Here is a 12,834-nt window from a genome sequence, read left to right as displayed (position 1 = left end):
AATTTCCTATGCATTATTACATGCAGAAAAAAAAAAAAATAGGAACAGATTTGAATAAACAGTCCAAAGATGGCATTCTAGACTGCCAAAAATAGGGATTGTCCCTATCAAACAGGGACAGTTGGCAAGTACATAATCAGTGGCAAAATATAAAAAAAATATCAATTTACTTCATTCAAACAAAAATATATGTAATACATTACATAACTAGAGAAGCACTCTGAGAGCGCAGACCTCCGCCAAACATGCAGCTCATTTCCACCACTGATCTTGTTCTTCCATAGAGATATCAGTGATTTCTACCCATATGTACTTATAGCATTGTGTGCTGAAAGTCGCACGATTTCCCAATATAGAAGCCTTTGTTACGTCATAAACCCTCAGCTGCACGGCGCGCCTCGCCCTAGCAGAAACTCGAGCACACACTTCAGTGCGCGCATGCAAACCTCAAATATGCGCAGCCTGAGCTCAATAGGTCAATGAACAAGTTCATTGACCCTACCTGCCAAAATATCAAAAATCCTTCATAAATTCCCCCAAAATTCTCAGATCACTACCAAAATCTAATCATCTGTTACTTATATCATTCTCAACCTTTCCTGCAAGTTTCATCCAAATCCGTTGACTACTTTTTGAGTTATTTTGCACACGGACAAACTAACAAACAAACAAACAAACCAACGGTAACAAAAACATAACCTCCTCCCTTGGCGGAGGTAATTACAAAATACAACAGATTTAACAAAGAAAAGTACTCACCATATCGACAAAGCACTTTCCAACCAGAGTTGGGGTGTTTCTGTAATTTTCCAGCTCGACAAGAAATTTGCTGTGAAAAATGCAAACAAATTGCATTATAATCGACAAAAAATTGTGATGTAATAAATACTTACATAGCTTTTACCAGGTGAGCTTAACTCATTTTCATAATATCATCAATATTTGTCATTATTGCAAATCAAGAACAAATTCCAGTACTGTTACAAATCATCTTCATCATTCAAAGACATTGCAGTGCATGTTCATTATATCATCATTAATACCATGTCTTTGATTAAAAGGATGACAATTCAATGAAATATCTTGATTGAACTGACATAAATCTTCAACAATACATTATCACTTGTAAAAAACAGTGACAATTATTCCCATTGTTCCCTTTCTCCTCTTTCCCAAATCATCTTCATCATCACCATTATCAATATCAATATCAATATCAATATCAATGTCAATATGATCATCATTCATCAATTTCACAGGAAAGCAACATCATCATCCGCCAAACCTTTTGTGGAAGTTGTAGAGTTGCTCCCAGTTGGCGAAGAGCACATCAGCCTTGCCCTTCAGTGAGGTGGGAATGTGTTCGGCAAAGTCTGGGTTGTCCATCTCCTTGATGTAGCCAGTCAGCACCGCCTCCAGCTCCTTCACGTAGATCTTCTCCGTCTCAATCAGCTCCTTGATGACATGCCTGTAGACATGGCAACACATTAAGAGTATTAACAATAAGAAACATAAACTGTTGCTGATACGGTTTTTGCTGTTTTTCCCCAAACCTGTTGAGGATGGGCTGATTTTACTACATGTATAACACAGATTTCCCATTGACACCTGCCTGAGTTTTCTCAGGACTGGTCTTCGACGGTTTAAAACATGGTTCTGATGGCAACGACACTTTCAGTCAAGGTAGCCTCAAAAAACATAATCAGCTAAACCTGCCACTTCCGATTTGTTCATTTTTGGATTTCCATCAAATCTTATCCACGTTGGCAGTTACTGAAGGTGGTTTTCATCCAGTGAATGTTGGAATGGCAGTACTCTACACAGCACTGTGAAGAGAAATGCATACAATTGAGATGGAGCAAGAAAACAAAAGAACAAACAACAAACAAACAAACAAAGACAAAGCAACCTCATGCACATCATCTCTAAGGTGAAGTACTTCAGCTTTAACACTGTCTTCACCAATAAGCAGGAAAAAAATACTAAGAAATCGTACATGCATGTACACCTGTAGTAGCACTAAGAACCAATTCAGCAGCAAAAGAAACATTTCTGACATAAGGCTTGTGTGTAAGAAAGCCACATACAAATTTTAAGGCTGATTTTTTTCTTCTTTTTTTTTTTTAGTGCTGAATGAAATGTTTCATGAGCATCAAACAAACAATGCTGTCAGGTAAACCTCACAATACAAATAAGATTGTTTCCTTGCTTTGGTTTGTACAGTTGTAAACATAAATACACTTAACTTGCAAACAACTGGCTGCAAAAGAGGGTATGCTCAGAAAGGATAATGCAAGCATTATACTAAGCTTTCAAGCATGGAAACTGTGATGCAGAATTAGGTCAAAAAGCACACACAAAATAAGACCTGCCATCATCTGTAAAACCATGCTGTGTCTACACAGAAATACACAACACATGCAGTGCAAACTTTGCATTCTTTACATCAAAATGGGACAAACGGCTGTTGATAAAACTGCTCTCCTTATTTAATGGTTTCCGTAAAGACATCTGATCACAAACCTAAAAAAAAAAGAGGGAAAGAAATATATCTACCTACAAAAACATGCAGAAATGTTCAAAAAAATGAAAACAAATATATCTTAAAGTTTCTGCATACTCTGCCTTCTTGTGATATTAGGTCATGTATTGAATACATGCTCATGAATATTCATAACATTTTGATCACATGACAGCAGGCTTCCGCATGATTTCGTCACATGATATGATCACATGATTCCAGCGTGCCTGAGGCATGCACAAACAGCACTGACCTCAGCTTAAACTGAGCAAGTGACCTAAAGGAGTTTGAGTTGTTCTTCTCAAGCACGAACTGATGAAAGTTGTTGTCGGGGTGATGTGCCAGCGTCTTTGGACACACCCCCATTTTCATGAGGAATCTACGTGGACAACGGTCGGGGCAGACAAGGAAGGATGAGGACAAGTCGTAGGAAATAACACACAGAGAATATTTTCTGCTTTCCTTTTTTTTTTTCACTGGTAATTTACAATAACACAAAGACACTCAAACAACTTCACACATACATGTACATGCATCACGTGTACACTATCTCTCATGCCAGTATGTATTGCCAATTCATTTGTACATATACAATGTAGGACAGCTACTTTTGAAGATATTACACATAACTTGTATATTATTGAACTTTAGCAAATGGTTTAGTTCTAAATAAATGAAAGTCAACATGAGGAGCAGTCCCTACTTTGCTTGAAGTTGGTAACACTTGAAAGCAGAAATTAATCAATCTTGGTTAGGGTTTACTTGGCTAAAGCAAGGATCCTTGCAAATAAATCATTATGAGACATGATCTGCCCTCTGTTGTGTATTCTTGAAAAACCGGATTTGTGATATGCCATGATACAGACAGCAGTCACAGCCAGTTACGACTTAACTGTATATAATACCTTTGTCCACTTTGTGACATTTTTTGTGGCCAAAATTCAGGCTGTCCTTTTCGTGCTACATTGAAAGATGGTATCAATGATGAAACATTATTTGATGGAGGGTTTTGGGCTCTTTGTTGACATATTTAGAAAACGTAACTTGACAATGGCATTTCCCATCCACACCTTTGCAATAAACAAACAGCAACACTGTTGCTATGGCGATGCTCCCACAATTCCTACCTGCGCTTGTAGCTGAGTGAGTTACAGTCTGTCTCGTCCTGGAACTCATTGTCGCTGCCGTAGCAGATGGTTTGTGACTCGTCACGGATGATTTCAATTTTGCGGTCCAACTGTAGAATTTATGAATGAGAATTGAATCCAATATGAGAACCTGACAAAGTCAGCATCTCTGTAAAAACTTGGTGCATTGTTAGGAAATGGATGTACCCATGGCAACTTACATCAAATTTGCACATGCAAAACTCCCCATAAATTCCTTGATTTTCCCAATTTAAAACATCATGCAATAATGTAGAGAGAGAGAGAGGGGGGGGGGGGAGGCATTCAAAATAACACAGACAGAGAAAGAAAAAGGAGGTACATAAAAGATCCTATGCCTGCTAAGATGTAGAGGTAAGTAAACTATGAAGTCTTTGTCATGAAATGGATAAGACTGAAAGAAAAGGATTGACATATGAAAGTAGAGATATGCTAATAACCGTCTTCAGGGAACCCTTAGAAATAAAACATTACTTTAAAAAACAAATGTTTTTTAATAGCCACTGCTTAATTTTGTACCACTCCATATTTCCACAAGAAATCATTTGATCTACTCCTTTAAACTTATTTCATCAGTGGTGAAATGTTTAAAGACACTAGGGAAGGGACACAAACTTGTCCCTGGGGTTGTAAATTGATGGCTACTAACCTAGAGCTCCACAAACACCTAGACTAGACAGACTACCCTGGCTGACTTTGACCCTCTGTGTGTTTGGCCTCTCACTTTTATCTTTTTATGACATCACAATGACACTACGATGACATCATCATCATCTACGCAAATCATTTTGTTGGACAGATTTTAAAGCTAATCTGCTGGAGAATTATGCCATCTGTCGCAGCCATCATCTCAGGCCCGCCTGCCTCAGATAGATGAATGGCAGGAAAATCTTCATTACGGGTGAATTCTCAGGTAGAGAGAGAAAGAGTATCATCACATGGTTTGTCGCCCTCGTGAGGCCAGTACAGGTAAAGGGTTGTACTTTCCACCCCCATCAACACCTTGCATCATTGCAGAGGATATACAGCAAGCCACTCTCTCTTTTACTGCCAACTTTTTTGTGTGTCTCACAGGAGACTGGAATAGACCTGATTCTGAGTCACTCGGCAATAAAAACTTGATAGCATCTATCAAGGCTTGTATCCTTTCCTTCCCATAATGCACTGCCCCCTGACTGTGTTTTAAAAAAAGAGACAAAAAAAAACAAACAAACAGTGAGGTCTACAAGTAGAGTACTGTAGGTGTATGCAAGAGACCGCTCTTTTCCACTTTGTTCGCAAACTCTTGAAAGTTTGTTTTTCCTTCTTAAAAAAATGATTACATGCTTCCTTCTCCATTGACAAGCTGTTCACTGTTTTTTGGGGTTTTTTTGTCTTGGCTGTGGTTTTTCTAATCTTTATCAGTCTGCAATTTCATGTTTTTTTTTTTCTCTCGTCTGATTTTGATGAATAGTGACACCAGGTAGCGGTGCAATTCTCCACACACTGCTACTAAACCACCATTATCAAGCAAATATATCTCTGAGTTCATTCCTGCCAGAACTCATGCTTCTCACATAGTGCCATAATCCTGGCATATATCAGAATCCCTTTACGTGATAATCAAATCTGTATTCCAGAGAATAAGTTTGAACAACAGCCTCCTGGGTCATCAATGAACTAAATTTCAGTCGGTTCAATTGTTTTGTTTGTTTGTTTTTTTCATTTTGGCTAAAATGATAGTCACTGCATCATTGATTGCATAAAACATATTTCCACACCAGCATGTCTATCATCTTTACTTTCTATGCAGAATCCACTTATATTTTTGATGAGGTTGGAAGGGGTGATTTTAGATTATCTAATTATAAACCACAATGTTGCATGATCTGGTCTATACATACAATAACAGATTTTCCAACACCCTAAAATACTTGATCATTTGAATATTCTTTAAGGGCTTCAAATGATTTGCAAATAAATTCGCCAAGCACCTCAGTCACATCATAGACTTATCCTGAAACATGCAACTCAATTCAGCCTTTGTGAGTAAAGATGGTGGTATTATTCTCTCTTTCATATCCACTGAATAGACCATAGGATGTAATATCAAGTTATCCAGCCCCTAGCTTTTTCTGAGCACTTCTTTCTCTCTCTCTCTCACTCTCACTGTAATCGTTAGAGTTTATGTCTGCACAAGGTCGTATCTCCCCGGGTGATTTTAGTCACTCATTAAAATTAGTGACTTCCCTGGCAGACAAGAACAAGGAGAGTTTTAGAAGATTGATGGGGAGAGGAGGAAACTTAAAACTATCACTAAATATAAATATGATGTATAAATATATACTCTGATCCATTATCAGTATGGTAGTTGTCATGTAAACTGTGAACATTTGCACACTCAATGGCAAAAGAGCTCTCTAAGATGGGGTTACACTATGCAAAACAGAGAGTGATATCATTTCATGTTAAGAGAGGGAACTTCAATCGGATTACAAAACCTAATAAGCTTGAAAATATTACAAGAAAATGTGGAGCAGATGGGAAACTAGTATGAAAAGTGGGAGACATATTTAGAGCAGATTAACCAGTGATGTTTTAAAGAAGAAACAACAAACTTATTCAGGTCAAACTATATTCACTATATAAGAAAAAAATGATACACTGTACATTGTAGCTTTATAGTGGCATCAACCTGACATAGTATTACCATGGAGAGCAAACAAGTTCAGTTTGTCACAAACAGACACCAGAGATAAAAATAAAGAGGGTAGTAAAAAATGATCCAAACTCCCTCATTTTCTTTTTCCTAAGTTAATGCACAACACTTTCAAACCAGAGAAATAATAATTAGTAAGTTTAAGAGTTACTATAAAGTTAAGCATTCAGAGCACAACAAACTTCAGGAGAGAGAGAGAGAGAAAAAAAAAACCCAGTAGATGGCAGGAGTTAGAATATGAGAAATCATCCCCTCTATCACTAGTTCACTCCAAACAAGAAATACACATCAAATTAAAGGCTAAATTCAAAATATTTTACCATACAACACTGGAATTTAATTTTCATTTCAGCAGACAGACCCAAGACAAGAACTATTCAGCAATGGCAACAACGTAAAATACATGGCAAAGCTGTGACCTACCACAGATCAATACATTATTGCTTGCTTCTTAAATTCAAAATTCTTGTTTCACTGATGTGAATTGTCTCCCCTACCCCTTCCCTCCCGCCCCCCCCCCCAAAAAAAAAAGGGGTAAAGTAATGATGAGGAATGAATGTGAGAGTGTGGGAATCACTTATCAGCTGTGACACACTTCATTCAAAGTGTTCTTATCTGTTACCAATAAAGGAAGAACAGCCATCGGTGGTTATAGTCCATTGAAACATTCTCCACAAAAGATTATCATTTCCATGGCAACAGTGCCCTGTATCACTTTCATATGGAGGCTTTGGCATGAGATGGATGGGTCTTAAAATAGGGTCAGTGAGAATGGCATGCATGATGCCAGAAGAGTTCAAGGGTAAGGCCACAGAATCAATGTCATAATTTGAATCTTCCTTATCACTTTAAAAGAATGACAAAAAAAAAAAAAAAAAACAGCAAGGAATTTTAACAAACGTATGCATATATCTCAATGTAGTATTTAATTCTGGCACTCTTGGATTAAGTATTCAGAGTTAAACTAGAGGTCAGCCACAGATGAAATGAATAATTTCCCCTTCAATCTCTCAGTTTCTACTTCTCCCTATTTTTCTTCCTAAAAGCATAATTGATGATGGCTTGGGAAAGTATTTATTTATACACCTCCTTAAGCTCATAATTCCTATGTCGCATCCTGGCATTTTGACAAGAAGCCATCCACTAGATTTAAGCCATTCATTCCTGATTTTCCTAAAAACTTCTGTCTCTATTGAGTGTGATTCTCAACTGTAATATCAATCCAATAAACATGTCAGCAAGTTTCGTCTGCTCTAATCAGTAGGTCCACACTACCTGCTGCCATATGAGATGAGAAACATGACTGGCTATTGGATAAAAGCTTGAAGCCTAGTGGATATGACACTCCATCAGGAGGCTCTGGGTTCAAATCCCACCCAAATATATACACACACACAAAAAAAAAAAAAAAAAAAACACCCTGTAAGGCCCATGATTTGTTTGTTTGTTTGTTTTGGTTTTTTTTTATCATAGCTTGTACTAAAAAACACTGAAGAATCACCAGTGATTATTTACAGAGTTTTAACTTACATTCAAGTACACTTTAAATCTTAATCTCTAGAATTGTTTCAGGTCGTTTTTGCTCAAGTCCTTCATTCTAACTTTAAAAAGCCTTTATAATTGCACACCTCAGCCTTCATAATGATGTCACCATTGTAACTCACCATCATTCCAAGGCAACTCAAGCTAAGCTACAGGTAGGATAAAAATAAGGAGCTTGTTTATCCCAGGATGCACACTAGCTGTCTACTCATCATTTTGGAGGGAAAAAGGAAATGGGAAAGCAGAAGGTCTGAGGAGTGCACCATGCCATGTATCGCCACGGAAACCACAGGCATGGGATCATGGGAATTAGGAGAGGGTCAACTCATCTCCGTTTGGACGCAGGGGGACTACCTGGACAGAGTGGGAAAAGTTCCTGCCCCGGTCTGAATCACCATCCGCCCTCTCCGGAGAGTCACGCATCCCTCTCAGCACCTTAATGCACCCCTCTCAGCACCTTAATAGGGACAATCTGGGGGTGTCACGGCCAGTTGTGACGCTACTGGGCCACAGAGTGACAAAGTGAAATTCTTGTACAGAGTGGGGATATGCCTTTATGTTCTCTTTCTCTCTCTTGCCTTACATGACCTCACTTAATTTGACGTGGGGTCATAACATCCCCTTTAAGATTGTTAACTTTTTCAACAATGTGAATTTTGATTAAAGCTCAAAAGTCAATTTAGCCATACGACTCACTATTCACAACATGGTGACAGAATGAATTAAAACTGGAAAGCTCTGCCTTCAAATAATCACTTTAAAGCTGTATAGAGTTGTATAATGCTAGTCATTACTTTGCAGAATTCTTGGTCCTATCTCCTTTCTCTAGCAACAATGAACTTTTACTCCTGATACCATAAATCCTAAAGGTGCTGACCAGATATTAACCAATAACAGACTCTCAATATCTTCTTCCTTTCATTCTGTCCCTTCAAACAACTTGGTTTGAAATCAAAGAAAAACAAAAGAATTTACACAGAAGTCCCACACAATATACACAATATTTAACATCAATATACACTTGGTAATCTTGCCATGATCAACAGAGCACATCATAAAACTGACTCTCTCTCTCTCCACCATGCAATATTAACCCTTTGCATGCTTTCAGTGCTGATTGGCACAGAAAACCCCATAGCATTGAATATTCTGTCCAAAGTCCCTGGCGCAGAAAGGGTTAAGATAAAGTTCCTCAGAAAAGAAGAAAAGGAAAAATGAGAAAACCCCTGCAGCCTGTAAAGAGACAAGCCCTATCATTTCATGCTCAGGTAAATGTCAGGATGCATATTAAGTAAAAGTGTTATTTTAGGCTACTCTAGGCATGTGTCATTCCTACACCCATTGCACACATAAATTAAAAAAAAAAAACAACAGAAAAATGCAAAATGAGGTCGACTTTTAACCCTATTCTAACTGGGCTATTTGAGACCAAGTTTTTACTGAGGGGGGGTCAATTTGACCCCCCCTTCAGATCTCGGCCGCCAATCGCGCGATCACCGCAAAATTTTGCCTGAAGATAGAGCTGGATGTCAACTACAAGATTACATGGTCATACAATAGAAAAATATTGCCTTTCTATTTTTAATAAATTAATTATGCAAATTTGTGCATGAAATCATATTTTCACCTATAACTCCATCAAAAAGACTGGAGGATTGCTAAATTTTTGTGTCAGAATTCCTCAAGACACATCAAACAATTTGCGTGTAAAAAAATAGCACAATCGAAATCAATTTCTTTTGTTTTTTATTGTTTTGTTAATTTCTTATGTATTTTATTGTTTTTTCGACCTTTTGTTTTCTATTGTTTTTTGGCCAAAATTTGTTGCAGGCACTTTTTCAGGCTTATCTACACTAGAATTGATTAATTTTAATGGTTAAAAGTTGAAATAATCTAATTTATATCAGTTTAACCAAAAAACACAATTTGCATTGGATTTGCACACGATATCATGAATTTGAGCTGTTTTTTGGTTGACATGCATATGCAAAACATTACGTAACTTCAAAACGGTGCACCCGGACGTCGCGAATTTGGTCTCAAAATATGCGGGAGACTTCAATGAAAAAAGTCGTGAAACGACGCGGCAAAATCTTTGCGCGTTGCGAAATCGTGGCGCCAAACGTCGAGGGGGGGGGTCAATTTGACCCCCCCAGTTAGAATAGGGTTAATCAGCAAGATTCAAATATCTTGATATCATTTTTTTTTTCCTCAGGAAAACATCATGTTTTGCAAAGAAGTAATTATTATGCTCCATGAGAGGGGAACAGAAATCACAAAAAGTCATCAGGGAAAAGCGAATACTATGCTTTAGGATGCTTCACCCAAAATTAGCCAAATTTGGTAATCAGATCAATGAAGTTATAAGGAAGATATTATGAGCCCACGATTAGCACTTGCAACCTGTAATAAATACAGCATCAATGGGAGCAGCCAATAAAAATGGACTCAACAGGTATTGCTATGGTATCTGCAGTCATCAAAACTCCATGGAATGATTCTGATTTTTTTCTATGAAATGATGAGAAGGTATGTGTAAAGTAAGTCTTTTGAAAATCCCATGTTTAGAAGAATAGAAAGAATCGACCAAATACCACAATGTCCCAAACCGAGATAAAATAACGATGGTGAATATATTCTTACCAGAAACTGAAAAAACTTTAATGTGAGGATAAACAATAAATGATGGAAAGATCATTAAACAATGTGGCGCATTAATTCAGGTGGTATGAGAATAAAATCACTGCAATCGTGTATTATACTGTAAAAGAAATCAAAGTATTTGGGAGGCATGCAAACCTGACTGGGTGGTAAATAAAATGGATGAATCTCACTGAAAGTGAAGCGCTACCGCAACAAAAATAAAGCAAATAACAAAAACTAGTTTAGAGAATACAATCACAAACAAATCTATCATATGTATGTTGAGGACGGGCAAATCAAGGTAAACATCTGACACTGATTTTTATTTTAATTGAATAACTTACACTGTAAGGATTCAGTGCACTCATAAGCCATTCTTTATATTCACACACAGGCCATACATAGTCCTACTGTGGATACTAATGCCATTGGGTGTAACAAAAATCTAACTTCCAACATTTTTAAAGTGTTATCTCGATGGGCTACAATCATTCCTAAATTCAAGTTACGATTAAACATCTTAACTATGGAATATGATTTACACATATGACAAAGCAGTGGAGATGAAGAAGAATGAAAATTTACCCTCTGTCCTTTCCCCTTCTTGTTCTTCTGCCTCGGTGAGTGTGGTGATGAGTGGCCGTTGGATGGGAACCCCAGCCTGCCCCCTGGGGAGGGGGAAGGGGAGCTGTGAGATGGGGACGGGGAGGCCTGGTGGGGTGGTGGAGTGGTGGTAGCGGGAGCAGGGGTGTGTGGGAGGGGCGAGACGGGGGCAGTCTTGACCACGGGTCGTTCGAACTTGGCGATGATGTTCTTGAGACCCTCCCGCCGCTTCTCGAAGAGTGCCTTGACGTCCTCCATACTGGTTACAGCTTCCCTCACAAGGTTCTAGGGATGGAGACATTTCATGGATATCATTAATCCAGTAACATGAACACAACTCACTCATTTACAGTTTGCAAGCTAAATTCTGAATATACCACAAACATGGTATCGAAATGTTTGCAATTCTTGCCATGAAATGTATAACATAAATACAAACAGACATGTTCACATCACTTACTCTAGCTGGAGATTTTCATAGTGTTTTAAGTAATCACTTCTGTCTTTTATTTCACACAAAAAGTTAGTGCCATCTCTTAAATCTTGCACAAACTGTAAAACCAGAAATTTTCGCATGCACTAAAATTTTGCAAATTTCACGAGGAGCTAGGATTCATGAAGTTAAAATGCGCGAGAAAGGTTTTGTCTATGCAATGCACAGAGTGCCAGAGGCAATTCGCGAATATTTATGATTTTAAAGTAATCTGGCAAATGGAATCCTACAAATCCTACCATAGAACAAGAGAAATGCTTTTTAATCTATTGGATTGACAGTAAATGAAAACATCTCATCCCATAAAACATAACAAGTCAAAATACGAAACTTTCTTCTTCAAAGGATGATGAGTGCATTTTGCAAAAGAATATATTTAAGGGAAAGTTTCTAAAACTCTCTATCTTAATTTTCAAGTAATAAAACTCAAGTCTTAAACACCCCCACAAATTCATTTGTTTGCTACTTTAAAAAGAAATATGCAGCATGCAAATCTCATCTCTGAAAGTGTCAACACACCTAGATAGCAAATTAATGGCTGAAAATCAAATAAAAATGCAAATGTGATAAAATCAGGAAATAAAAGTCTTGTGTAAATTTCACTTTTTTATATTATGAAGTGGAGGCAACTTCCAACAACAAAATACCAAATGTGAATGAAAATGATAAACTTAAAGAAATCATAATGATGAAAAAACATGACTCAAAGGTTACACTCCAGTCAAACTCATCCTTTGACATGCATTAGGAATGGAAGACCATGATTCTGTCAATGGATAAACCATTATCAGACTTTAAGATAACAGCATGGGGACACTGATGCACACTTTGTAAGATAGTTTGCCAATCCTCTCACATTTAATATTTGACATTCAGGATATGACTGCCTGGAAAGTTTCAAAATATGCATTAATTGTTATGAAATGTGGTGATATCATTGCCGAAAGAACCAAATGATGCTGCCCTGAAATGGATCCGCAGCTTAGATATCAACCTATAAGGCTACAACCCCTCGCCCACCCTGATGTATTGCATCATACGACAGAAGAAGAAGCAGAACCATAGATTATACAAAGTGCCGGAATGATTTCATCGATACAACATGCAGCCGCTGACAACATGATCATTTCTTTTTTTTTTTTTTTTACTAATTACTATGCTCACCACT

General features: G+C 37.6%; 1 protein-coding gene across 1 annotated transcript in view; it reads right to left on the bottom strand.

The window, feature by feature from the left end:
• LOC140244762 (guanine nucleotide exchange factor DBS-like) overlaps window positions 1-12,834 on the bottom strand; it is a 151,025-nt gene that overhangs the window by 18,115 nt on the left and 120,076 nt on the right. The window contains exons 15-19 of the mRNA XM_072324381.1: window positions 11,156-11,458; window positions 3,649-3,758; window positions 2,775-2,900; window positions 1,286-1,468; window positions 760-829 (exon numbers count right to left, since the gene is read on the bottom strand). Of these exons, the coding sequence (XP_072180482.1) occupies window positions 760-829; window positions 1,286-1,468; window positions 2,775-2,900; window positions 3,649-3,758; window positions 11,156-11,458 (792 nt within the window). The remainder of the gene's footprint in view (window positions 1-759; window positions 830-1,285; window positions 1,469-2,774; window positions 2,901-3,648; window positions 3,759-11,155; window positions 11,459-12,834) is intronic.

The sequence above is a fragment of the Diadema setosum genome, chromosome 21, assembly GCF_964275005.1.
Source record: "Diadema setosum chromosome 21, eeDiaSeto1, whole genome shotgun sequence".
Lineage (NCBI taxonomy): Eukaryota > Metazoa > Echinodermata > Echinoidea > Diadematoida > Diadematidae > Diadema > Diadema setosum.
This window is presented reverse-complemented; position numbering and strand designations above follow the sequence as displayed.